At 40.2% G+C, this 23,321-nt stretch overlaps 3 protein-coding genes across 4 annotated transcripts; 2 read left to right on the forward strand and 1 right to left on the reverse strand.

Moving 5' to 3' along the window:
- Positions 1 to 1,378: 1,378 nt before the first annotated feature.
- ppp1r14d (protein phosphatase 1 regulatory inhibitor subunit 14D) lies at positions 1,379 to 9,787 on the forward strand. Its single transcript, XM_074691746.1, has 4 exons — positions 1,379 to 1,595; positions 7,973 to 8,053; positions 8,316 to 8,348; positions 8,505 to 9,787. The coding sequence occupies exons 1-4, from the start codon at positions 1,416 to 1,418 to the stop codon at positions 8,571 to 8,573; spliced, it is 363 nt and encodes a 120-aa protein (XP_074547847.1). The 5' UTR covers positions 1,379 to 1,415; the 3' UTR covers positions 8,574 to 9,787.
- A 141-nt stretch (positions 9,788 to 9,928) lies between these two features.
- Positions 9,929 to 14,842, reverse strand: zfyve19 (zinc finger, FYVE domain containing 19). Its single transcript, XM_074691744.1, has 11 exons — positions 14,639 to 14,842; positions 14,429 to 14,550; positions 14,299 to 14,352; positions 14,056 to 14,222; positions 13,813 to 13,955; positions 13,599 to 13,707; positions 13,227 to 13,445; positions 13,020 to 13,096; positions 12,702 to 12,800; positions 12,449 to 12,612; positions 9,929 to 12,221 (listed from the first exon to the last, which is right to left on the reverse strand). Exons 1-11 carry the CDS (start codon positions 14,690 to 14,692, stop codon positions 12,143 to 12,145), a joined length of 1,287 nt encoding a protein of 428 aa, XP_074547845.1. The 5' UTR covers positions 14,693 to 14,842; the 3' UTR covers positions 9,929 to 12,142.
- A 54-nt stretch (positions 14,843 to 14,896) lies between these two features.
- Positions 14,897 to 19,548, forward strand: bub1bb (BUB1 mitotic checkpoint serine/threonine kinase Bb). 2 transcript variants are annotated; one of them, XM_074691742.1, is made up of 9 exons: positions 14,897 to 15,041; positions 16,084 to 16,251; positions 16,336 to 16,395; positions 16,495 to 16,639; positions 16,726 to 16,922; positions 17,004 to 17,167; positions 17,296 to 17,489; positions 17,608 to 17,708; positions 18,508 to 19,545. In XM_074691742.1, exons 2-9 carry the CDS (start codon positions 16,109 to 16,111, stop codon positions 18,800 to 18,802), a joined length of 1,299 nt encoding a protein of 432 aa, XP_074547843.1. In that variant the 5' UTR covers positions 14,897 to 15,041; positions 16,084 to 16,108; the 3' UTR covers positions 18,803 to 19,545. The 2 variants fall into 2 exon arrangements, with proteins under 2 accessions (XP_074547843.1, XP_074547844.1); XM_074691743.1 differs by lacking the exon at positions 14,897 to 15,041 and adding an exon at positions 15,052 to 15,192 and having other exon boundaries at positions 18,508 to 19,548.
- The last annotated feature ends 3,773 nt before the right edge of the window (positions 19,549 to 23,321 follow it).

The following is a 23,321-nucleotide window of genomic DNA, read 5'->3' on the forward strand; positions in this document are numbered from 1 at the left end:
TTACAATAAAACAAAATTAGTATCCCCAACTTCCTGTCAGTGAGATTAAACATTTTTATCCTGTTAGGATTACAAAACTGTGAAAGTCCAGCTCATCCTCCACCCCTGCTTCCCCTCATCATCCGTCCAGGCCTGAGGTGAGAAGACCTTACTCTGGCCTCTCTCCTCTTTTTGGACGACCCAATGGGGCAGAACCGAGCCGCATAGGAGGGGATGAATGAATTTGTGTGCCTGGAAAGGTGAGCTGCTGGAGGCTCTTAATAATTTAGTGTTTGTAACAGACGGTGCATCAGTGGGTGAACACGCTCAGTGAGGGCTGATTGATAGTCCCTGCCAAAACAAAAAAGTGAACCCCATTCTTCATATCGTAACTAGATCTGTGGAAACTCAGCAGCCTGTTGTGTCCGTTGTCTTAACTGCAATAATCTGGCACTAGGACGTACAACTGTGCTTTTTTGACAGCGAGTTAATTGCTGTTGTTGACATTTTACTTAACAAACATGAACAGTTTGAAGCTTTTATTTGACTTTTGACTTCTAAGCAGACATAAATAGTGCTCTCCTGCTTATCTATTATTCATGGGTACGTAACTGAGGCCAGTTGGACCCCAAGGCTTACTGAATGTTACACCTGATAATGTCTGTTAGAAAGGACAGGGCAGCTACAACAGTAGAGGAACCCTGGATCACCTGTCAGGGGGGACCCAGCTATTGTTGGATATGTTTGTGAGAAGAAAAACCCTTCATATGTCAAACCCTTGTGTCTTGGTGAGGCAAAATATACTTTAAATACTCTTACAAGAGGATACAAACATTTTTTTAAGCATGTAAGTGTTTTAGATGATTCACATTCCTAAAAATCCCATTATACAGGCATGAGTACACACACATTTCTATGTTTGATGCCGTCATTTCTGATTTTCTCTCTGCAGTTGCCCTCTCACCCTGTCTCCACTTTTTATAGCTGTAATTGACCTCTGCCCCCCTTCACCTGCTATTACACAGAAGAAGAGAGCAAAAAGCAATCACACACCCTATAAGGTGCATGTGAACATACAAGAATGCATGCACAAACTCACACGCGCATGCACAGAGGCATATCTCATTACCGTCCTTCTGATAGTGCAGCCAGTGGGTGTTGCAAGAGGAGGAGGGAAAAGAGAGCAAGAGAGAGCAGAGAGGGAGGACAGGGAGAGAACCAGAGGCAGCATTATTGAGAGGCAGAGCCTGAACACTCAACAAGATAACAGGAGATACGTGAGGGGAGACGCAGCAACAGCAGAGTAAGAATAGGAGCAGAAAGAGCCTCTAGGTCTGTGTGTATGTGTGTGTGTGTGTGTGAGTGAGTGTGTGTTTATGTGTGTGTGAGCTTAGTGTGTGTGTGTTTCCACGGTTCTCCCGAGGGCCGTGGCAGCCATGGCGTCAGAGCCCAGCACCCAGTCCAGGGTGATGTTCCAGGCAGCGGACAAAACGCAGGAGCCGGCACACCGCAAGCTGGGCAAGCTGACGGTCAAATACGACCGCAAAGACCTGCAGAGGAGGCTGGATATCGAGGAGTGGATCGACGGGCAGCTGCACCTGCTGTTTGACTGTGAGGTAGGGAAGGGCTGCACACATACACACACTAACACACACACACATTGAGGTGGAGCTGAGGGCACTGAATGGCTTATAGGTGTCTGTCTGTGATGGCTTTTCTATCATGTATGAGGGAACACAGAGGCGTAAAGGAGGAGAGGATGGGAGGGGAGTAGCTTCTCTTCACAGCTGCACATTTTGGCACTCAAGCTCTCATGTGTCATCAACCTGACTGCAGTATCAGCTGTGCAGTGAGCACGCTGGTGTTCCACCATAGTGATAAGATCATTTCCAAGATATTAATGTCTTCTTATGTCATGAGGAAGTATTTTCAAGCATTTGGCAAACCTGACAAAACAAACAACTTTACCACTTTGAACATACGGTCAGCAGATGGCTTTACTTTCAATTTAAAGTTTGCTTTAAATAAAAAAGAAAGATACTCAGATTCATAAAACAGGAAGGAAGTCAAAAGGAGGAAGCAGCAGCGTAATATTACTGTAAATCTGCAGTAAAGTGATAAAAACATACCTGAAAAAGCATAAAATTTAAAAGCTCAGGCGTGGGATGCACACAAGGCATTATGTCATAATTTTTGTGCGTATCTGTCTTTCTGTTTGTGCTCACACACTTCTGGTCCTTTAATAATTATACATGCATATTGATTTACTGCCCTCCATCAGAGATATGGATTAATATGAGCACAGTGCATGTAAAAACAAGACTTGCAAAGTGGAAATGTGCACTCATTATTTCAATCCTCTTCCTAATTAATGAGCCTCATTACCTTGATGCTAATGTTTAATATGTACAGGGGGATTATGACAGGATACCAGCCAGCACACACACACGCACACACATGCAGCGACCTCCAGAACTCCTCTCCTGTAACGGCAGGACACAATCCAATTATGTCAGAGGCTCCATATTGACTCGCTTGGCATTCTCGGAGGGGAAACCATGGCAACAGATGTCTCCTCGCCCACATGAGGCAGCATGGCATGGCGGAATGAGGGGTGTCTCTTGAGGAGCATGATATTGCTTATGACGATGCAGATCGGATGACAACAACGCCTCCGTTATGGTGCTGGAGAGGGCAGAGACAAACTGTTTCTCATTTATTTCTCAAACTGAACAGAGACCCTTGGCTGCAGACAGACTTTAATCACCTCTCTGTCTGGGATTCGCTAACACTACAAGGGAGCCCATCGCATATGGCATGTACTTGTTCTGCAGAACGTGAGCTTGCATGTCTTTCAAACTGGTTTGCTGACTCAAAGATCTTAGCAGCAAATCTAAGTTTACCTTTTTTAAAGTCACATTTGTTGCAGTTAAAAGAAAATTGTAATGTTTTGCTTCTGTTTTCCTCATTACAATGTTATTTTATAAGCTGTATTTTATTTAAATGCCAGGTCATGGTCCCTGTAGTAATCTATGCTGATATTCTTGTGAAGCTGAGGGTGGAATAAATCACAATGAATTCTTGATCTGACAAGATCTGGTTCAAACATCACCCAGCACAAGGTTAAATGTATATACAATGTACATTTGCATTAGCCAGCTGTTTAGAATAAGTCATGGCTGGTCCATGTGCGCCGGCGCAGAGTGATGAATTTTACATGTGCTCAGGGGAAGGTTTCTCTGTTGGTACTCTGAGTCTTCCGCGTGGAAGCATTTACCATCAGTCCCCTGTGTCACCACCTAAATTATTTAGCCCCATCTCTAATTCATACAAGTGCGGCCTTAGTCTGGAGTCAATGCCTTCTTTGAAAACTTCACACCTATGGAGAATAGGTAACTTGCTAAAAAGTAACAAAAATGTCTCCAAATGTGCACATAACCTCACCACTCATTTGATTATGGCTCAATTGAAGACAAGTTGTATTGTAGCCTGATCAACACGTTTTATAAATTCTCATTCCTAATAAGGCATTAGCCGGCCCTTTTATAACCAAACATGATGATCTGGATGTGTTTGGCCTCATTAAGGCAGTGATTGGGTAGCTCGTGCCTCTGACAGGAAAAGGAAAGTAGCTGATAAGTTCAACACACACTGGCATCTCTTTGAAACAGCTGACTTTCCTGGGCATGGTTTCCTTTGTGTTACAACAGCAAAAACAAAGTGTGAGTGTAATGAAGCCACAGCAAGATAAATGTTGATGTTTTGCTGTACTTTTATCCTCCACCCTAATACCTAAGTGGGTATTATAGCATGTTTAGCTGTAAGCAGGGAATTTTCTTCCAAAACCTTTAAAATAGAAGTTCTATATTGGAGGGAAGTTAGCTGTTTGATGACCTGGTCTTGATAACTCTACCTTTATAAAAAATTAAGAGGTCTTTTTTTAACTGTTATTTTGTTAGATCAAAATGAACAGTGATGCCTCTTATGAGCCACTAAAGCAAACAAGGTCGTTCATGACAAAAGTGATAATTCTACATTATTAGATTTACTTCCCATCACCACTAAGAAAATCAGCACAGATGTAGGAGGTACTGCTGCGTCCAGAGAGAGCTAAAATTAACACATACACATTTTCAAACAGGACCTTTTGGGTGAAGCTACATTTAGCAGCAGGTTAGCCCTAGCTTAAAATAAGGACAGCAAACAGTAGAAATTAGTTGGCTTAGCTCCTTTTATATTATTATATTACAGCTTTTATATCTCATCATAAGAGCTCTGTGGTATTGCAGAGTAAGTTTTGTAGGGATTGTGATTGTTTCTGCTAAAGTGTTAAAGTATACCAGATACCAAGAGGACATATGGATATATGACTTAATCAGCTCTCTCAATCCTTTTGGTTGAGCTCTTTAAAGGGGACATATCCCTGATTTAATACTTACATTTAATATAATAAATTTGAAACACCCCCTGAAATTTCAAAAATTGTAGTTTTTCTGATATCCTTCAATGAGATTTGATGCCTCTGAAAATAGGTCATTGCCAGTTGGCCGTGAGATTTCGACCTTCGTGACGACACGAGGATCCTTTCTTTTTATTGGAGTAATCTGATAAAGCAGCTCCTCCTCTGTGATGTCAGTTAGTCACACAACCGCCACCGAGGGATACACCCACCAAGAGCTGAGTATCCCCTCTCAGATGCTGGATGCAGGGACTCTGCTCTGCTGAGCAGCTCGGCTTTACATGGTGAATTAGCAGTTAAAACACTGTAGTTTTAGCAGACGTCGTAGTACTTGTGAGACTGTGATATTTGCATGCTTGTTCTGACATACACTGTGAACCTGGACCACAATAATGCTGCGACAATAACATAGTGACAAACTGACGGTAGAGGCGATCTTTAGACTACACTTTCAGCATGATGGATAAAACAGACAGAGAAAAGTGAAGGAGCAGGATGGAGCCCTGTTATAGAAATAGTTTATTGGTGAAGTCTGCCTATATTTCCACGTATAAAATATACATGTTACAGTACCGCTTTGACTCGCCACACTGAAGCGTCCTGAGATGATCTGTGTCGAGGTGGATTTTCTTCTTCCTGAGCTGCAGAACCGTCCAGGTCTGACTTGGGGTCCAATACAAAAGGACGTATCCTACATTCTACCATTTTATTAGTGCTATCAATGCCTTACAGTGAAGTTTTGGCAAACAGCAAACTCGCTCGGTCTGCTCCATTCAATGTGGCGGTTTTGTAAATACTGCCATGCTGCAAAAACCGCCCCCCTGGCTCTACCCCCTCCACCCCTCTGATAGAACTGACCAATCAGAGCACAAAGGGCTGTGACGTTGCAAGGTTACTGGAGGTCATTCTCTAAACGGAGCGTTTCAACGAGATCTTCAGAATGGCCTAAAATGAGGATATTGAGAACGCTATTGTGGGGCAATGAAAGAACTAAATGACTTGTATTGAGGGCAGAAATGCTTTACAGGCATCCTAGTCTGGCATAGTGAAAAGGAGAAACAAGCATGATATGTCCCCTTTAAGGCTGAAACCCAAGGTGAATATTATGGTGACCTGGAGGATAGGTTCTTTGCTGGACTTTGGTCTAGGAATGTGGTCCTGGTGCCGGGTGCTGGGTGCTTGATATCTTAAGTAGCCATTTATTTGCAAAATAGGCTCAAATTTCATTGAAATTGCAGCTGACAGGGGCACAATTTGAAGATCATCTTGCTTTAAGCTAAAAATCACTCTCTCATGAAAACTATAGTGTCTCCCCAGTCTGTGTGTAGTTCTATTATACAGCACCCCCTAAATACAGAAACTAAGTCTGCTTTAAAAAAAAGTTGAACAAAAGCCCTAAAGCTGCACAACAAAGAATTAAACCAACTTTTAAGCACTGCATAAATAAAAGGAAAAACCAGGTCACTTCATACTGATGAGTCTGAATTTTGAATCCTAGTGGGATCATGTAATCTTGATAACCCAACTTTTTATTTGGGCTGCATCTGTATCCCTGTCTAAACTGCAATCCTCAGAGAACTACTTTGCTATTCATGAATTCCAGTGATTAGTGCCAACATTCATTTTAGCTTCAGTCCATTGCTTTTAACTTCAAAAAGTGCTGCTGAGACATTTCAGCCCGCAGGCCTCATTAAAATGCTCTTCTGCTCTGACAATGAAGGTAACTTTCAACAAGCTGGAAATGGCGGCTGTGTTGAAAAAGAGAGACTGAGAAGTTACTGGAGGGGTCATCATATTTTTTTCTGAGTATGATCCTCTCATTGACATTCAGTGATGCTCTGAATGGCTCTGCAGTTCAATGCGGGCAGAATTTTTAGAGGAGTTCCCAGCTCGTATCCATCATTCATGGAGTGGGAGACAGGTTTTTACTAGGATTGTATTATTAATCCTCATTAAGTAGTTCTAAAGACCAGCTGAAGGTACCTATCCTTATACACCAGACTATTAGAGCTAATGTGGTGTCATACCAAGTAAGAAAAACTAGTTTGATGGCATTAACAACATTGTTATGATTTGGTGTGGTGTTAGCAGAATAATAGTTGATAGGATGGTATAACTTTATGTTGATTTGGTCGGCAACATTGTATCTACACTACTTTGTAAATCAGTCTTTACTTATAGGTTGCAAGTTTATCATGAAGAAGCATTATTTCAATACAATAAACTTAAAGAACTGTCTGAACTATAATCTTAGTCACATTAAGACTACAGATTTGCAGGAAAATCAAGCCTTTTAACAAAGTGTATTTGTTGTTTTCAAATGTATTTATGGTCCAAAGTCTTTCCTAAAGTATAGAAACTGCCAATTAAAAGAGGAATCAATTAAATGCAAACTAGAAAAATAAAAGGCATAAAAAACCAGCCTGCAGCCTTACACAGTCAATCTTTCAAGCTGAATCCTGCACAGCAGAGTAACATACAGCAAAGACTCGACCCCGCGTGTGTCCTGCAGACATCAGCAGAATCACGCGGGGCCCAAACTGGCAGCAAGTATCAATTAGAGGGGGCACAGGGGACTCTGAAGGTGGGCCCATCTATTCCGCCACTCAGCACTTCCACATTGATTAGCTCTCTCCTCATCCAGAAAGCTGTGCAAGCCCCCAGCCTCAGCAGCCATGAAAACTCCCCAACCGGAAAATATTCTCCTCAAAAAGAGGCGCCACTTGTCAGAAATAAGTGTACACCTGCTGACGCCAGATATCCGAGTGTTCAGGATTCCTTCTTCGCTGAGGACAGTTCATTTGTTCTGAAAATGTAGGGCAGATTAAAGCTACTGATATGGATTGATTACTTTCCTATTTCTGAGCTTCAATAAAGAAGACTGAGCATTTACTTTTTACACTCTTGAAATAAGAATGGCACTAACTGTTCAATGCGATGCTAGTTTAGTTATTTGGTTTTGGATGTAACTTTCTTGCAGCAAAAATGAATACATTGTTTAGAAAACCCTTTAAGAACTTCTCACTACAGGGTGAACTGAATACTAGCTGAGTAAATCATCCATGAAATCTGACCGTGGCATGTGGCAAGTTCGTCCTCATTGTGCCTCTCTGCCTGCATGCCTCAGTGCTCCCCCGCTTCGCTTATGGGTAACAAAAAGCACACCAATAAAAAAAATTCAAAGACATCAGAAACATTGCGTTCTTATTTTAAAGGTACACTGAGCGCTAATTACTGTGGGAATCGACTTGAGATAGATACAAACTTTGTAATCCAACAGCCTATACAGCCTGTGCTGCAGTGCTTGCTGTGTTGCATCACCTCCCAGGTCTCATCATCCACTCTCTTATTCTTCTGAATGGCTCTGCTCAGTGGTTTGGGCACTCATACACCAAAGAGTGAAAGGATGGCACGAAGCCCTGGATATACAATGTTTGCACAAGCTTTTGGAGCATGAACAAGCACAAGTGCTGGCGATGAAGTAATGGAGGATAACTGCCTCTAACTTTTTTTTCCCTCTCTCGGCTTGAACAGGAAGAAGAGATTCCAGAGTTAGAGATCGACATAGATGAGCTCCTGGAGCTGACAGATGAGGGCCAGAGGACCAGGCTGCATGTAAGATCGTAAAAATGGTTCACATTGTATGTTTTGTTTTTTGCATTTTCTGAAATGTGTTGCTCTGAAGCAGTGGAGCTCTTGAACCAAAGGTCAACTAGACTTTAAAAGTGACACACTGCTAACATACCGGTCTACTTGCAATGTGGGTTAATAGCTTAACAAGCACTTGACCCTGGCAGGAATCCAGTGTTGCACTGTTTGAAGTTAAAAAGCAGTGTTTAACTTGTTACATCTTATTTGTGTTTGTTTTTGTTGCTAGGAGTTGTTGCAGGAGTGCGGGAAGCCAAAAGAGGTAAGACAAAAATGGAATTCCTTGAATAAAAATACACAAAATCATGCATCAGTTTTGCTTTTGACAAAGCAAAGACATAGTTTACTTCTCCTGTTGTGCAGTCTGCAAATGCTACATGAAAATCTATCAAATCAATTTTCTCCATCTTCCCCTCAGGATTTTATCAACGGGCTGCTCTACAGGATAAAGGGTCTACGCAAAATGTCTGGTCCCTTGAAGAAATAATCAAAGATCAACACAAAAAAAAAAAATCGAGACAACGTGGAGCCTCTTATCTTCCCAACACCCGTTCATTAACTGTTTGGATGCCTGTATGTGCGCTTCATGTGTCTGTGGGACTCTTTCTGCCTCCTGTCCTGGGTCAGCATCATCAGCCTCACACCAGAGCAGTCAGGTTTTGAATGGATTTTTTTTATTATTTAATTTATGGACTGCTATTACATTTTGTCTCCTATACACATACCAATAATGCACATCAGATGAAAGCTGTACTGACTGTGACTCAGACGGACTGTGTTTTGTTTTGTGTAAGACTGTCCATTTTCAGTTGCCTATTTATGTACATACATTTTTGCTCTGATAACAGTGTTGTATGTTAAAATAAAACCCAATGTTTTCAAGATGAGGCTGTTGACAGTTTATGGAAATTGATACATCTGGTTCCAGACAAAGAGGCTGACAGCACTACTATGTCATTACTCATCATACTACAGACAAACAAATATTGACATGTCCATTATGCTAAACAATTTACAGTACCAATTAAACTATCCTGTTACTACACTTTGCTTTTTAAAAGGATTTAACACTTTAAAGTAGAATAATCTCCTACTGACAGAAAGACCTTACAGTAACATGGCCGACAGCAAATCTTTCCCAGAACTCAAGCGTTTGTTTTCTGGTGTCAATTTTTCAGCGGATCGTTTGAAACAAAGGAGATGTTGACATGTCAGCTCTAGGAGTAAACACAGAGAAATCAGCAGCAGGAAGGGTCCATTAAGCATGCATCCATTACCCCCATCCATTTCCTCTCTGTGGTGTGTGTCTGACATGGCCAGAAAAGGCAAACACAGTAACAGCCTCCATGCAAACCTTAATGGAGCAAAGCCCCCCCCAGAGGAGAGTGTAATTATGGTTTCCTCTCCTTCAGTTTGACAGTAATGCACGCTGATGAAACAGCTCTCTGGCCTTCTCTCTGTCATACACAGAGGGTCTCTCAGCTAAAGGCTCCATTATCGTACTCTACTTGTTTCGCCTCCATTATGATCCTGCTTCTATGACACAGAGGCCATCCATATGGTAAGACTTCCTGCCAGCAATGGAAGGTTTTTGTCGAGTGACGACATGACGGATCAAAAGCTAAAATTATCACTTCCTCAACTAAATATCCATCAGTATTTCCCGGCATTTCCTATCAGAGCTGTGTTTGGATAAAACAAGCTAAAGCTTCATCATTGGTCTGTATTAAACATGCAGTGCTTGTTTTGACCAAAACAGAGCTATTGATATTGTTTAGGTTTACTTTGAATATTACCCTCTGCAATTTTCTTCTTCTCTATTTTCATTTATGCCAACATGTTGTGAATAAAGATAACTGATCAATCAAGCAAACTGCTGTAACTGTGGCTGAGATGGAAGATATATTAATACTGAAACATGAAAAACACAAATAAGGTCTACATTTAACAGAAAAACTACGACAATCATTTACAGCAGTATCATGACATCTTGTGAATAAACAATCTTTGATTTTCTCCTTCTTCCATTAGCTCAAACTCATATATGTGAGGCCATATCCATACGTAGCTGTGTATCTGGAAAACCGCATATATTTTTATGTTTGAGCCTGTCGTCCACATTAAAGCACAGTTTTACATCACTAAAAACAATGTTTTCTGAAAGCTCAGGCCAAAGTAAAGATTTTGGAAAACTCTGGTTTCATGATTCAATCAATCAGTCTCAATTTGTATAGGGCCAAATCATAACAAACATTATCTCAAGACACTTTCCAAAAACATTAACAGGACTTGTTGATATTGATAAATTTCTTTTGCAGAAACCCAACATCAAGACAAGATAAGGAGTCTGATCTCATCTTAACCCACCATCGTTTCGTGTAGAGGCCAGGAAATAGAGTTTTTGGTTCCCAAACGTCAAAACGAAAGTTCATTCTGATTGGGTGGCACGGGTTTCATGTCTGTAAAAACACCGCCAAATACGGGTTTGGCATTCTTCAGCGGCTTTTCCCAGTCCGTGTGGACGACAGTGTTTTTAAGAATGAATGAGGGGGATATATTCATTTTTGAAAATGCCTGGCAACGTGTGAACAAGGCCTGAAACAAATGCAATAAGATGACCCCTTTGGTTTGATGAGATTTTGCTTTAATGAGACTGAAGTAGACATTTGATTAAACAGGCATTTACCTCTGATACCCATAATGTAACCTTGGTGCCAAGTTAGTGCTACAGTTTAAAAGGTTTAGGTGTTTTAAAAGTATCACTTCAAGAAGTTGTATTCAGGAGAGAAGGCCAGGACAGTTTCATTTCAGAACAACATGATGCTTCTGTCACTGGGACCTTTTTTTGCTGTGTTGTGCCTTGGGGGCACCTTTCCTTGCCAATGAGCCAAACCAGCACTTCTTCTTTGACTTTTTATGAAATCTTATTGATTTACCACGTCATGAAATTATTACAATTATTTGTGTGAAAACTTGTTCAATAAGCAAATCACATCCTGAGCACTGGTTAAAGGAGGCCACACAAACTTTGACCTTAGGGTTAGTTCATCTTTCTACTCAAGTTGAAGTTTGTGTCGTAGTTGAAGAAAATCTCTCCAGGCATTCCTGAGGTTTGCAAAAATGTGATAGAGGTGTCTTAAAAAAGGATTCCAAAGCAGTACATTTCCAGCCACGGCTGTCACCCATGCAGAGGCAAAAAAAAAATCTTCAGTTTTAAAAACACAACGAAAAAGACTTGCAGTGATCCTCCAGAGACGTGACACAGCACCTAACACTTCTCCATCCTTTATAATGAAATTACACACAAGGACAAGAAAGGCAATACTCATGTCAGACTTGCAGCCAAACATAGATTACAAGAGTGACTGCAGAGGCTGCCAAAAGAAAACAAAGCCCTCAGTAATCCCTTTAAACAGACTCCTCTATGCTCCTTCAACGCAAAGCCTGACAGTCGTCTGGGATCGCACATCATCCCAGATGAGCACATGATGTGCCTGCTTTTAGTTTGCGATGTCATGTTTTTTGTTTTTTTTTTTACAAAAAACTCAAATGGTGACAAGTGCAGTGTGCGTCTGGGACGAGCCTTTGTTGCCTCTGAAAGTAGGACAAGTGAGTTAAAAAAAAACTTCCAACTTTCAGTGTGTAGTTTATTTAATCCTAAAACTGCAGCAGCCTCTACAAAACCTTTGAACAAGACAAAATAAATAGCTACAGGTATTTTTGTCATATTTTATACATATTTAAGTCAATGGCTTCAGTTATCTTTTACCACAGATGATACTCCTTGTTTGTTATCTGTTAGTTGTGTCAAAAAGCAGATTTGTACCTTTTTAAGGATATTTCTTACAGACTACAGTGATGTAACTCATGGCCACTTTGGCCTGAATAAAGCGATAAGCAGAGGTCAAAATGATTTCAGGCCTGCTCATAATGATAGGTAGTGATTCATCTACTGGGACTCGGTTTAATCACGTATAGGTCACTTAAGTCTAAAGCACAGTTCTAACAGTTCTACCTGACCACAGATTGATAAGGCAAACACCTGAGCACAGTCTATCAGGCCTTCCTCTTCTTTTTTGGTGCAGTGTAGCTGGTGGTGTGATGCTCCATCCTGTCATATTTATCATGGCCTTCCCTGGGGGGGAATAATGGAGAACAGATTGATAATTCATCACTCTAAATACTTTATATTCATGCTGCCTAACAGTATGGCAGCCACCATCCTTCAATCTATCTGGGTCATGGTATGCATTTCAAATCACAGCTATCGTTCTTGGGCATCAGTGCAAAGATTTCAAGGAAAAGCCCTCCTGCTGAGCTGTAAATACGGTATCATTTCTGTTCATTAACAAGTAGCCCCACCTGAAGCAGCGGTTGCAGTACAGATCTCCATCACAGGTGTGACAGCGAAGGGTGGCGTCCTGGTTACAGATGCAGCACCAAGGAAGCTCTTCATCATCACTGTCTGATGGCGAATATGCAACAGCAGCAGGTGGAAAACGACTCTTGGGTGCTGGAGCGTGGGCCTTGAAACACATCACAAGAAAGGTTCATATGTCATTCAGACGAATAGTGGGAGGCATAATTTTTTTGTTATGAGGCCAATGTATCATACTTTTTTTGAGGTTTTCTTCTTTTCTGTGTTCTTAGGTCCACTGTGTTCTAGAGGAATGTTGTAACCACTGGCCTCATCCAATGCAGCCTCCTCAGAGAGCTAGGAAACATGGTGGAGACAGAGGTTTTTCACAACCCAGTCACATAACAAATGATTAAATTGGCATAATAGCAGCCCCTTGTGGCCTCCTGTAAAGATCCTGGTCACTTCAATTATCTTTAAGAATGTGATATGCACTTACTTATAACAGCTTTATCATACGATAGGTATCATCATCTACTTTACATTGTGATCTCTCTTTTTGGATAAGGCCCAAACCTGTTTTAAGACTCTTTTAACGGCTTCTTCCTCAGTCTCCTCCTCACTGTCAGGATGTTGGAAGTCCTCTTTAGTGACTACACATAATGTGAAAAGAATACAGAGCCAGTACTTAGTGCTCTGGTCATATTTCCTGATATTCTGAGTTAAGAGGAAAACAAATAAGGTGAAGAAAGTAGAGCACCAAACTGTATGTGCTATGTGTACCTTTGTCTGGGTCTTGCCCCTTCAGCTGTGCCAGCCTCTTGGCCATGTCGAGGATCTGATCCTGAGAATGGTGGTCCCTCCTCAGCTCCTTCATGGCTTCCTCCAGCAGACGGGACTTCTCTGCCTCAAGCTGCCTGACTGCTTCTTCATCCCCTTCCAAATTCTCAGTCAACGTTCCAGCCTCCCCCTTGTTGAGATCATTAATTTGGTCATCTACACCTGTAAAACAATTAATATAGAAGGTTTATAGACGGTAAATATTACATTGGATGTTATTGCACAAATACTATGCATGACTAAGATTATGTTATGACTTCACAATGAATTATTAATTTAGTATTGGATGAATCAGTGAGATTAGTAACAGCATACCGATCTCAGGATTTGATTGCTGGTTGTCAATGGCAACTTCATCTGTCATCTGAGTAATTAGATCATTGGCCTGCTCAGTTTGAGTCCTGTTATCCGGGGGCTTGTGCACCTGTACAGATAAACACAGAAGTGCATAAAATGGCAAGAAATCATTGCAAGTGTCTGACAGACAAACCCAATAAGGTGTGAGGAATGAGGGAGGATCTCAGTTTACTGGTAGAGGGGCTTGAGACGGTGGAGGCTGACCCCTTAGAACTGCCAGGCGGTCTTCCATTTCTCCAAGAGAAGGCACTGGCTGGCTGGGAGCTTTCAAAGCAGCGAGGCGGGACTCGATCTCTTTCTCAGAGGGGATAGACTCTGGGAAGTTGAGGTAATGAGCATATAATGACTTTTGACAAAATATGAGATTGTGGAATTTGTAAGATTAAAAAAAAGGTAAGATATCTAACTGCATTACTTGGCTTAGTGTCCGCTTTCAGTCTTTGAAGTCTTTCAGCAATAGCCTGATCCTCTGCACTAAGGCCTCTGGTCGGCACAAGTCCTTCTTTTCCATTTCGGTTACCTTGATGGGCAAGGGGCTGAGAGGATTGTCCCTTCTGTTTGGCCTCATATGCAGCCACTCGCCTAAGAATAATTAATACCTCTAGACATCATCAGGGCAGCAGTGTTGATAACTTTTTAATAATTTTCTGATACTCACTTTTTATAATTTTCAGGTGGGGACCATTTCCCAGCATTATTTGAAGACGATCCGCTAAAATTAAAACAAATTATCATCTGAAATGCCTTGCAACATTCAGTCATATTTTTTCGCAGAGTCCGACCTTTACCTTGTCAGATTACCATGGCACTGTTTGCAGACCTTCTGCTGTGTGTTACCACAGCGAGGCACCACAGCACTGTGAGTCAAACAGCTGGAGCAGAAGACGCGGCCGCAGTTCTTACAACCCAGCTGTGAGGATATAACGGCTTTAAAACAACGGTTCATAAAAACGTTATATATGTTTTTTAGTTCCAGAATATCGATGTGCCAGTCTTACCTCCTTCTTAAAGATACTGAATTTGGAAGTACAACAATAACAGCGGTTATCCATGCTGACACGTGCAGAGAATCACGTGGTAGACGAAGCCGATCAGCAGGTAATACTCTAACGATAAACATGAGAAATAAAATGACTCTATGTTCAATCAACTGGACATTGTCTTACTGTTTCAGACTTTCAACGTTGGTCAAGTCAAAACAGGAAATATTCCGGAAGAGGCGTTGTGTGACGCCCCTCTACAACTTCCGGTTCGATATTCCTCCTATCAGCCCTCTGCAAATGGTCTCGCGGTCTTTGTTCAAAACACACAACCGACCGCGGAGCGACGTTTCCTTTACAACCAGGACACAAGGTTGTAGCTTTATTAACCTGAAAACGAGACAACGGAGGCTTGTTAGCGGTAAGAAATACAAAGTGTTTAGATCACAAGCTGTGATTTTATGGATGACTGGGAATGTATCATTATAAAATCGTACAACGGCAGAAACTGTTGCTAATGCTAATTCTGGCTAGCAAGTCTGCAAAGTCCACCACGTCATTCTGTCATAAGCGTAAGAAAAGAAGTTACTTTTGAAAGTGAATAATATTTATTATGCAAGTTCACAGCAATGTTTTGTTATTTTGTTTTTTCTATCCATGTTTATTTGTTTTATATTCATGAGGTCTGGGAAAAGTAAGTATAGCTAACAGCAGTTTCCGTCAATGCGATTACGCCCCCTATAATTCTTTATACGACGATAAGGTAATAAGATACATTTTGACACATCATCAGCATGTTAAGAATATATTAATAGCGAAAGTTGCTTGAACGGTGTAAATGAAAAATTCCAAACGTGTGTCGTTAAAGTGTACTTTTGATTTGTTTATTTACAGGTTTAGAGTTAACAGCAAGAGGCGTAGAGTTGAGACCTAGATGTTTCAGAAAAACATGTGCTCCAGTCTGTACACAGGCTGTATGGATACAATGTGTTATTACCTTTACTAATATTCAAATCTCTAACTGACCTTTAACAAAGATAATTGGATAACAATGGGTAATAACAATATAAGATAAGACAATCCTCCATATTCTTTATTTAAAGTGTTTATATTTGATATTTTAGACTGTTTATATTCTCTATTTAAATCCTTTATTGGTCTTTGACTCTGAGAGAGCCCCGCACAAGATTTTCTTTGTGTCTGGACTGTTGGTCCATGGACAAATGGCGAAATAAAAACCTTAAATGTTGAATCTGTATGTCCTTCAATGGGGAAATGAACAGGATGAAAAGTGAATGGTGCAAACAAGATTTTGTTTTAATCTAAGAATGTATATATTAGCACAAAAAATGAGGCTTTGAAATCAAATTTTGTTTAAAGAAAAAAAGCATCAGACTAGAGAAAAAGAAAGAAAATATTTGATGAAATGAAAAACAAATGCACATGTTTCTGTTTTTCTCCAGGTTTCATATTGTTTTAACTTCCACAATGGCAGAAGGTGGAGATGTCGAATGGGAGCTTTGCAAAGAAAACATCCAGCCACTTCGGCGGGGCAGAGCCATATCAGCCTTACATCAGGCCCTCAGTCAACAACAGGATGGGCTCAGCTCTGCCGTGAACCAGCAGCGACAGTATGAAAGCTCTTCACAACATGGGCTAGAATTTATATCATCATAAATTCACATAAAGTTAAATACTTGCCTTTTTTTCTCTAGAACCTTTGAATCTGAGCTACGGATGTATGATGGAGAGGATCCTCTTGATGTTTGGGATCGGTGAGTCAGATATGTTGACAAGTGTGGTCTTGTGTTTGTGCTAACTCTGATTTTAAAAGGGTTTCATTTCACATCCTGTTCTTGCATTGATTTCCACAGATACATTAAGTGGACTGAGCAGACATTCCCGCAGGGAGGGAAGGAGAGCAATCTTTCCACTCTGCTGGAACGAGCTGTGACCAAATTTACTGAGGAAAAGAAATATCACAATGATCCACGCTATGTAGACTTTTGGATTAAGTTTGTATGTGTACTCTGACTCTTTTCTTTGATTTATCAAAATAATACATCAGTAATAACTGAACTCTGTGTTGTCTGGCATGTCATCAGGCGGAAAACTGCCCTGAGCCCTTAGATATTTACAGGTACATGCAGGCACAAGGAATAGGAGTGACTCAAGCATCGCTCTACATTGCTTGGTCAGAGGAATACGAGAATCAGGGGAACTGCCGCAAAGCAGACTTGGTCTTCCAGGAGGGATTCAAAAAGTGTGCTGAGCCCCATGAAAAGCTCCAGCAGTTTCACAGGTACATATTTTAGCGTGATTGATTAATTGTTTGAATCACAAAACAAATGCCTTTTATTAACTTCTGTATCATTTTCCAAAGGGCTTTGCAAGCTCGTGTGACCCGGCAGGTGATGATGAATATGGAGGAAGATGACAGCGATGATGAGCCCAAACAACCTGAGCGGTTTTCTCTTGCTGACCTTAAACACAGAGGGAAGAAGAAAGCTGTTGCTCCTGTAAACAGAACTGGTTCTGCAATCAAAAGTAAGCACATGAATGAACTTAATCTGTGAAATTTTAAACTGGAACGATTATTGCTCCAGCACCTTTTGATTTTGATGGTATAATTAAGACTGTGTCTTGATTTGATGTTGGACTGTTTTTGTGAACAGGTGTTTCTGGAGGCCTGCAGTCGCATGGCGCCCCAATTTTTGGCACTGCCTCAAACAGCCGGTTGGTCATCTTTGATGAGAACAAGGCTCAAAGCGCTGGCCCCTCAGAACCTAAGTTGGAGTCATGGGTAGCCCCCCCAACTTCTAGGGCAAAGGAGAACGAACAGAGGCCAGAAAGATGGTGTGATGTCAAGGTATGAGACCGGCTTGTGTTCTGTTTATTGATTCAGATATCTTTTTTTTGTAAACAAGTGGTGTTAGTGTTGATGTATGGATTAACAACAATAATGATGTAATGTTCACTTTATATAGATGCCCCAGAAGTCAAAGTTTGGACACACTGTTATGGCTCCGCCGCCTCCAAAACCAACATTTCAACCATTTGTTGAGGAGTTAGACCAGCCTCCAACCATGTGAGTGATGACAAACTTGTTTTTATTGAAGAACACTTTTTAACACATTAAAGTTGCAGGTCAACCTGGGGATGGGTACCTTTCACATTTAAAATGATATGGCACCAATTTCCGGTACCTGGCAATAGGTCCTGGTACTCAACGGTAGCAATTTTCGTTACTTTTTTGTGTTTATGTGGTAAAAAATATCAATTTGTTAAATCGTAAAATATAAAAAAAATAATATGACAAATGTATTCTTCAGTTTATAACCTTGCAATGCTGTGTTCATGACCAGCATGGAAAATTGCCTTCTCTTCTGCTCCTTCACAGTCACAAGAATGCATTTAGGTACCTAAACATGGTACCTTTTGGTTTTTATGTGAATTGGTACCAGGTACTTTTGACAGAATTCGGTTGGTACCTATAGAAGTACCTCATTTGTCTGTTTCATGTACAGTTTGTGGATTTTGAATGTAAGGGTTGGATTTTTTTAAGCAGCAAGAAACAGAATCAGTTTAACACTGATGCCACAGAAAAGACTATGACAATCCTTATTTCTTTATATATTTAACAATAGTTCTGCTGTTGGGTCTAAAGTTAACAAGAAAGCTGCACAGCCATTTAAAGGCAGGATCAAAGAGTCAAGACATTTTTCTGTCAGCACACGGGCCCTAGAAATGGACATAAATCAATTGTTCCTTAATATTACTCAATGGTTTTATTTAAAGATAACAACATGTAATTTTATTTATTTGTTTTTAGGCTGTAACTGAACCAGGTATTTGACTTTCTTAAGTGTCATTCATCTCATCCTCAGGACTCCATGTAAGATCAACCCGGCAGTGAACACAGTTTTATCGGCTCGTAAGCCCTGCAGAGAGGAAACTCCCCTGAAGAGACTCCAGGAGCATCATCAGCAGCAGAAAGAAGCAGAATCTGGAAAACTACAGGAGCAGAGTATGTACTGTAAAGAGCTGCTGCTCAGTGGCGCCACTGAGTTTTGCTTTGAGGAACTGCGTGCTGAACGCTACTTTAAAAAGATTCGACGGGACTCACAAGAGGTCAAAGCTGAAGAGGATCAAACTTGTGCCAGTGGTTCAAATGTGTGCTAAGACAACGGCTTGACAGACTTTTTAAATAGATATTAACTTTCTTTTAGAGAAGACTTTCTTGTAATTATCATGTAACTACTGCTGTGTGTTTTTGTTGCGCTGCGGTAAATATTTTGTGGGATGTAGTTCTCAGAAAGGTCAAAGGAAAAAAATAGGTACAGCTATTTTGAAACCCTGTGAGAAGAGGTCACAGTGTTTCAGTGATGGATTCACTGAAAAACAGTCGGCTGATGAAACGATTGAAACATCTGTACTGTGTAGATGAAGCCAGTATAAAACAAACTGAGGACAGAAAAGACTTGAACATCTTTACATCTTTAACAAAGTTTAGAGCTTGAAATAAACTACTACTAATACTTAATGCATGTTTAACAGGAACTTTATGTGCTTACTCATTACAGTTTCATACAATTGCTCAAGTCATATTTAATTTTATTCTTTAATCCATTCATCTAATTTTCTCAGTTTGATTCGCAAAAGCTGTTTTTATTGTGCTGGTTTGGTCTTGTTTTTGAACATCTGAAAGAGGGCTTTAGAGACTGGATTTGTTGCTTTTTTGTTTGACTGTAATGTCCCTTTAAAGCCATTTTTCATTGATGTTCAATAAACTTGGTTACATGTCTTGCTAATGACAAGCAGATTATTTTTTATATATAGATGGGTGGGTTGTAAGGCTGCACTGCCAGCAGGTATCATGAGGAAAGCATGAGTCGTATTATATAAAGTGATGGTTGAATTACATATTGGGAGCAGCTGCAATTTGCTAACTAACCTTTTCCTGCAGTTTTAAGAGTCAACACAGGTAAGCACAACTAAAACTGCAATGATTGTATTAAAAAAAGTCATAAATGCATCATCAAGACTACTTTTTCTAATCTGTAACTTAATTCATCTTCCCTGCTGCAGGAAATCCCTGTTCCTTTTCATAACACCCAACAAATAGAATGCACAAGTTTAGCTAAATGTTGATCATTTTCCAGATGAGGTTACCCAGAAGCCTCCTCACTAAAGCAGTGGGAGTAAACCTAATCTACTGCGATGATGGGATGTATTTCACACAGGCAGCTCGCAGGGCAGACTTTGATGAATGGTTTGAAGATAGGTGGATGCCTCATTAGCAAGTGAAATCTACACTTTGCAGTTGTGGGCAGAACAGGACTTGGTTATCCCCAGGAGGTCAGTCACCGTCCTGATGTACTGTGGCACAGAGCGCTGCTGCTCTACATGCACTCAGAGCTCTGGAGGTACAGACTGTAATCTCATACTGGAAATACGACACTGCCAGCAAAGATCATCACAGCTGGTAAGTTCCCAAACTGTCTACTTTAAATGTTGGCTTAGCACAGAGACACTTAAATCCAGTGATAAATGATCGCCAATGTGATGTACTCCCATTATAATAACACAGTATAACCACATCATAATGCATCCTCCACAGCCTGCTATTTGGCAGGAATTATTAAAAGCTCATCTCACTGAAGCAAGCAGCCACTGAGTACGATTTTAGCCTCAGACAGAAAATCTTTAGCACTCTCTTTCTGCAGCAGACAGATGTACACGCAGGCTACCTTTCCTTAATGTGCTTTAGACAGGCCCTCGGAGAAGAGCTTTTGTCCTGCACTCTTACTTTGATGGATAAGAACACTCGGGGTCTGTGCTGGCCAGGTTTTACAGTCTGAGCTCTTAACCTATTTGTACAGTTTGTATTTACATGCACCAGTTCACAAAAAGTTTCCTGCCAAAGTGACTAAAGTACCTGACTCAGAAGTCCAAAGACTTTTTAAATTGAGGTGAAGTAGACTTTGTTTGTTGTGCTTAGAGGTGTAAGAGCCTTGAGCAGCAGCAAATCATTGCACTTGTTATTTTAGAGCCTGTTTCCCCCAGGAATAAAAAAAAAGTTATTTTACAAGCTCATAATGTTGGGGTTCAAAGTTAAACTTTTTGGCTAACATCCAAAAAACTTGACCCTTGTAGTAATTAAATAACAACCCATGATGTCCATAATTCTATGGTTGTGATTTTAGTAGATTAATGAATAACTTAAAAATGTGCAGATCATAATTTTCTTGTCAAAATAGCCTCCTCTACAGTAAACAATGTGAGCTTTGCCTTTAAATCTACAGTAGCCTCTTCACTTTTTTGGAATTAAAATGTGTTTATAGGTCACTGGTAAATGCTAATGGCTTTAAACAAGGTTTTACATTTACATCATCTGTAAAGGCTGAACCCAGATGACCCCTGCTGTAATCCTTAAAGATTTATTCTAAACAATAGAGTAAATTGAAATGCAAACAATGAAGGCAGTATCACTTCTGCAGCCCCTGGGCTTTCATTTTAATGAGACCTGGATTTAACACTTTTCTCTGTCACTGTAAGCCCTCTTAGGTCCAATCATTAGGTCAAGTAGAGCTGACAAATACATCTGAAAAAAGCTTTTTTGACCCCTGATAGCTAACATAAAGCTTTGTTAGCAATATATTGTATTTACTGTATAAAGCAAAATAATAAAAGCTTAGTTAACCCTGTGTAAAGAGAGGCAGAGTTTTACATATTTAACTTTTGTCACCAGATATGTCCGAAAATTAAGGAGGTAAAACCTAGTTAACAGTTTAGCTGACCTGCATTTTGATGCTGAAATTTTCAAAAATAAATTTAAAAAAGTTCTTTTGGTTCAATTGAATTTTAAATTTATAGTACAAAAGGGTTTGAGATAGGGTTGAACAATTAATCCATTTTAAACCGACATCGCAATGTAATAGAATGCAATTTTCAAATCACAAAGGCTGCAATTCGAGAAAAAAAGTGTCATCATGTACACAGATCTGGAGGGAATATAGTAACTTATATTTGTTCTCCCTTAAAACCAGCAAAAGTCAAAATGCTGTTGTTGTTTTTTTCTGGCAAAAAAAAAAAAAACCCTGTGAGCCACAAAGATCCACCCAGTAGATTGCAGAGCCATACCCCTTGATCACTTTATTTTGTATGGTTTGTTACTCCTACATGTTATTCATACTATAAAAGACTCAAATTTTGTGTCAAGTGAACAATGCAGAGGATAAAAAAATAAATAAATAAACAAAATAAAAATAAATAAATAAATAAAAATCAAAATCAAAATTGCATGCTAAATCGCAATCGCAATATTGAAAAATTGCAATCAAATTAGTTTCCGAAATCATTCAGCCCTAGTTTGAGACCAGGGATATAAACAATTGTAACCCTCTCACTCTGTCGCATGGTATTTTAACCTTGTCAGTTTTATTAAAATAGAGAGATTTATCCTGATTTCGATCATTTTTTAACAAGATGTATTTTCTTAGGTGTTACAGACCAATGTGACAAACAAGGTAGTCCATTACATTGGGAAAAAGTGGGTGGGAGATGGAGAGGAAAAAAAACATACAATAGTAAACCCAGCAGGTTAATGTTTTCTTCAACAAATTAATTACTTGAACAAAATACATTGGTCTTTTTAAACTTCCCACTTTCCCTTAGGATAAAAAACAAACAAGTTTGATTTTTGAAGTTTGTGAGGAAGACATAATTTGTTGAAACTGTGTTACTTTTGATCCTTTTGATGACTCAGCAGATAGCCAGAGCAGACAGTTCTGTTTCTGTAATAACCTCATTTCATGTATATAAAGAAATCTATTTTAAGACCTTTTTATTGCTGCTCACTGCCCCAAACTCAAAGGAATCAGGAAAATCACTGGTGTGAGGCAGGAGAATATAGCCCAGTCAATCATAAATATCAGTAACAATAGTACTGACAGCAGAGGTTGAAAGAGAGGGTGGGTTGGGGATGGGGGGCCCCCCAACAGTCAAATCTATTATTGTTATGTAGATGAGTCCAGTGAAGCCTTTGTGACTTTATTTGATGTTTGAAGAAGCATGTTTTGCACCTCTTATATAAAAACATCATGTATAACATATTTGCCCTGAATCTGGATCAGCCATTTCTGCTCAGTTTGACCCTAATACATTTTCCTGCTTTGTGCCTGTTCTTAGCTGATGTATGAATTATTCAGGAAACGATTGTGGTGAAAAGAGAGGGGAAGGTTTAGCCAAATAACGAGTGTGTTAGACTTAAGCAGTGTCAGAATTGACTTACATTTGCCTAGTTCACAGTGGAAAAAGGAGAATTTTAACTGTTTTAACTCACAGAACAACCCCTCCTGCCATCTGCCATCCCTGACCCTGTCTCTTCCATGGATAATGCATTTGACTGAACAGCAGCACACTGGGTGAGCACAGCACCCTCGTGTTCTCATGTCACCCACATTACGTGCAACAGAGACAGAGGGAGGGAGGGAGGGCAGGGAGGTGGGTGAAAGGTATCCCAGGTGATGAGGTGTGGAGGAGCCTCTCCTCTCCTTACAGTCACCAGAAACCATCTTTAAAAAAGACACATACACATGCCGCTATCAGTTCTCTCGCAGCCCAATGAGGGAGTGGGAGGAGGCAGAGAAGGAGGGAAGTGATAAAGAGAGAGAGGAGAAGGGAGGTGGGAGGGAATGTG

This window comes from Halichoeres trimaculatus, unplaced genomic scaffold (assembly GCF_033239565.1).
Source record: "Halichoeres trimaculatus isolate MK-OKI-2021-1 unplaced genomic scaffold, fHalTri1.1 fHalTri1_scaffold_17, whole genome shotgun sequence".
Taxonomy (NCBI): domain Eukaryota; kingdom Metazoa; phylum Chordata; class Actinopteri; order Labriformes; family Labridae; genus Halichoeres; species Halichoeres trimaculatus.

What these genes read in the sequence shown, in the direction of transcription:
- bub1bb (XM_074691742.1), top strand. Translation starts at nt 16,109, where the DNA reads ATGGCAGAAGGTGGAGATGTCGAATGGGAGCTTTGCAAAGAAAACATC. An exon ending in TAGACTTTTGGATTAAGTTT is followed by an intron (nt 16,640 to 16,725) that starts GTATGTGTACTC and finishes GCATGTCATCAG; the next exon opens with GCGGAAAACTGCCCTGAGCC. An exon ending in TTAGACCAGCCTCCAACCAT is followed by an intron (nt 17,709 to 18,507) that starts GTGAGTGATGAC and finishes TCTCATCCTCAG; the next exon opens with GACTCCATGTAAGATCAACC.
- ppp1r14d (XM_074691746.1), top strand. Translation starts at nt 1,416, where the DNA reads ATGGCGTCAGAGCCCAGCACCCAGTCCAGGGTGATGTTCCAGGCAGCG. An exon ending in ACCTGCTGTTTGACTGTGAG is followed by an intron (nt 1,596 to 7,972) that starts GTAGGGAAGGGC and finishes CGGCTTGAACAG; the next exon opens with GAAGAAGAGATTCCAGAGTT. An exon ending in AGTGCGGGAAGCCAAAAGAG is followed by an intron (nt 8,349 to 8,504) that starts GTAAGACAAAAA and finishes TCTTCCCCTCAG; the next exon opens with GATTTTATCAACGGGCTGCT.
- zfyve19 (XM_074691744.1), bottom strand. Translation starts at nt 14,692, where the DNA reads ATGGATAACCGCTGTTATTGTTGTACTTCCAAATTCAGTATCTTTAAG. An exon ending in TTAAAAGAGTCTTAAAACAG is followed by an intron (nt 12,801 to 13,019) that starts GTTTGGGCCTTA and finishes CATGTTTCCTAG; the next exon opens with CTCTCTGAGGAGGCTGCATT. An exon ending in TACTGCAACCGCTGCTTCAG is followed by an intron (nt 12,222 to 12,448) that starts GTGGGGCTACTT and finishes ATTCCCCCCCAG; the next exon opens with GGAAGGCCATGATAAATATG.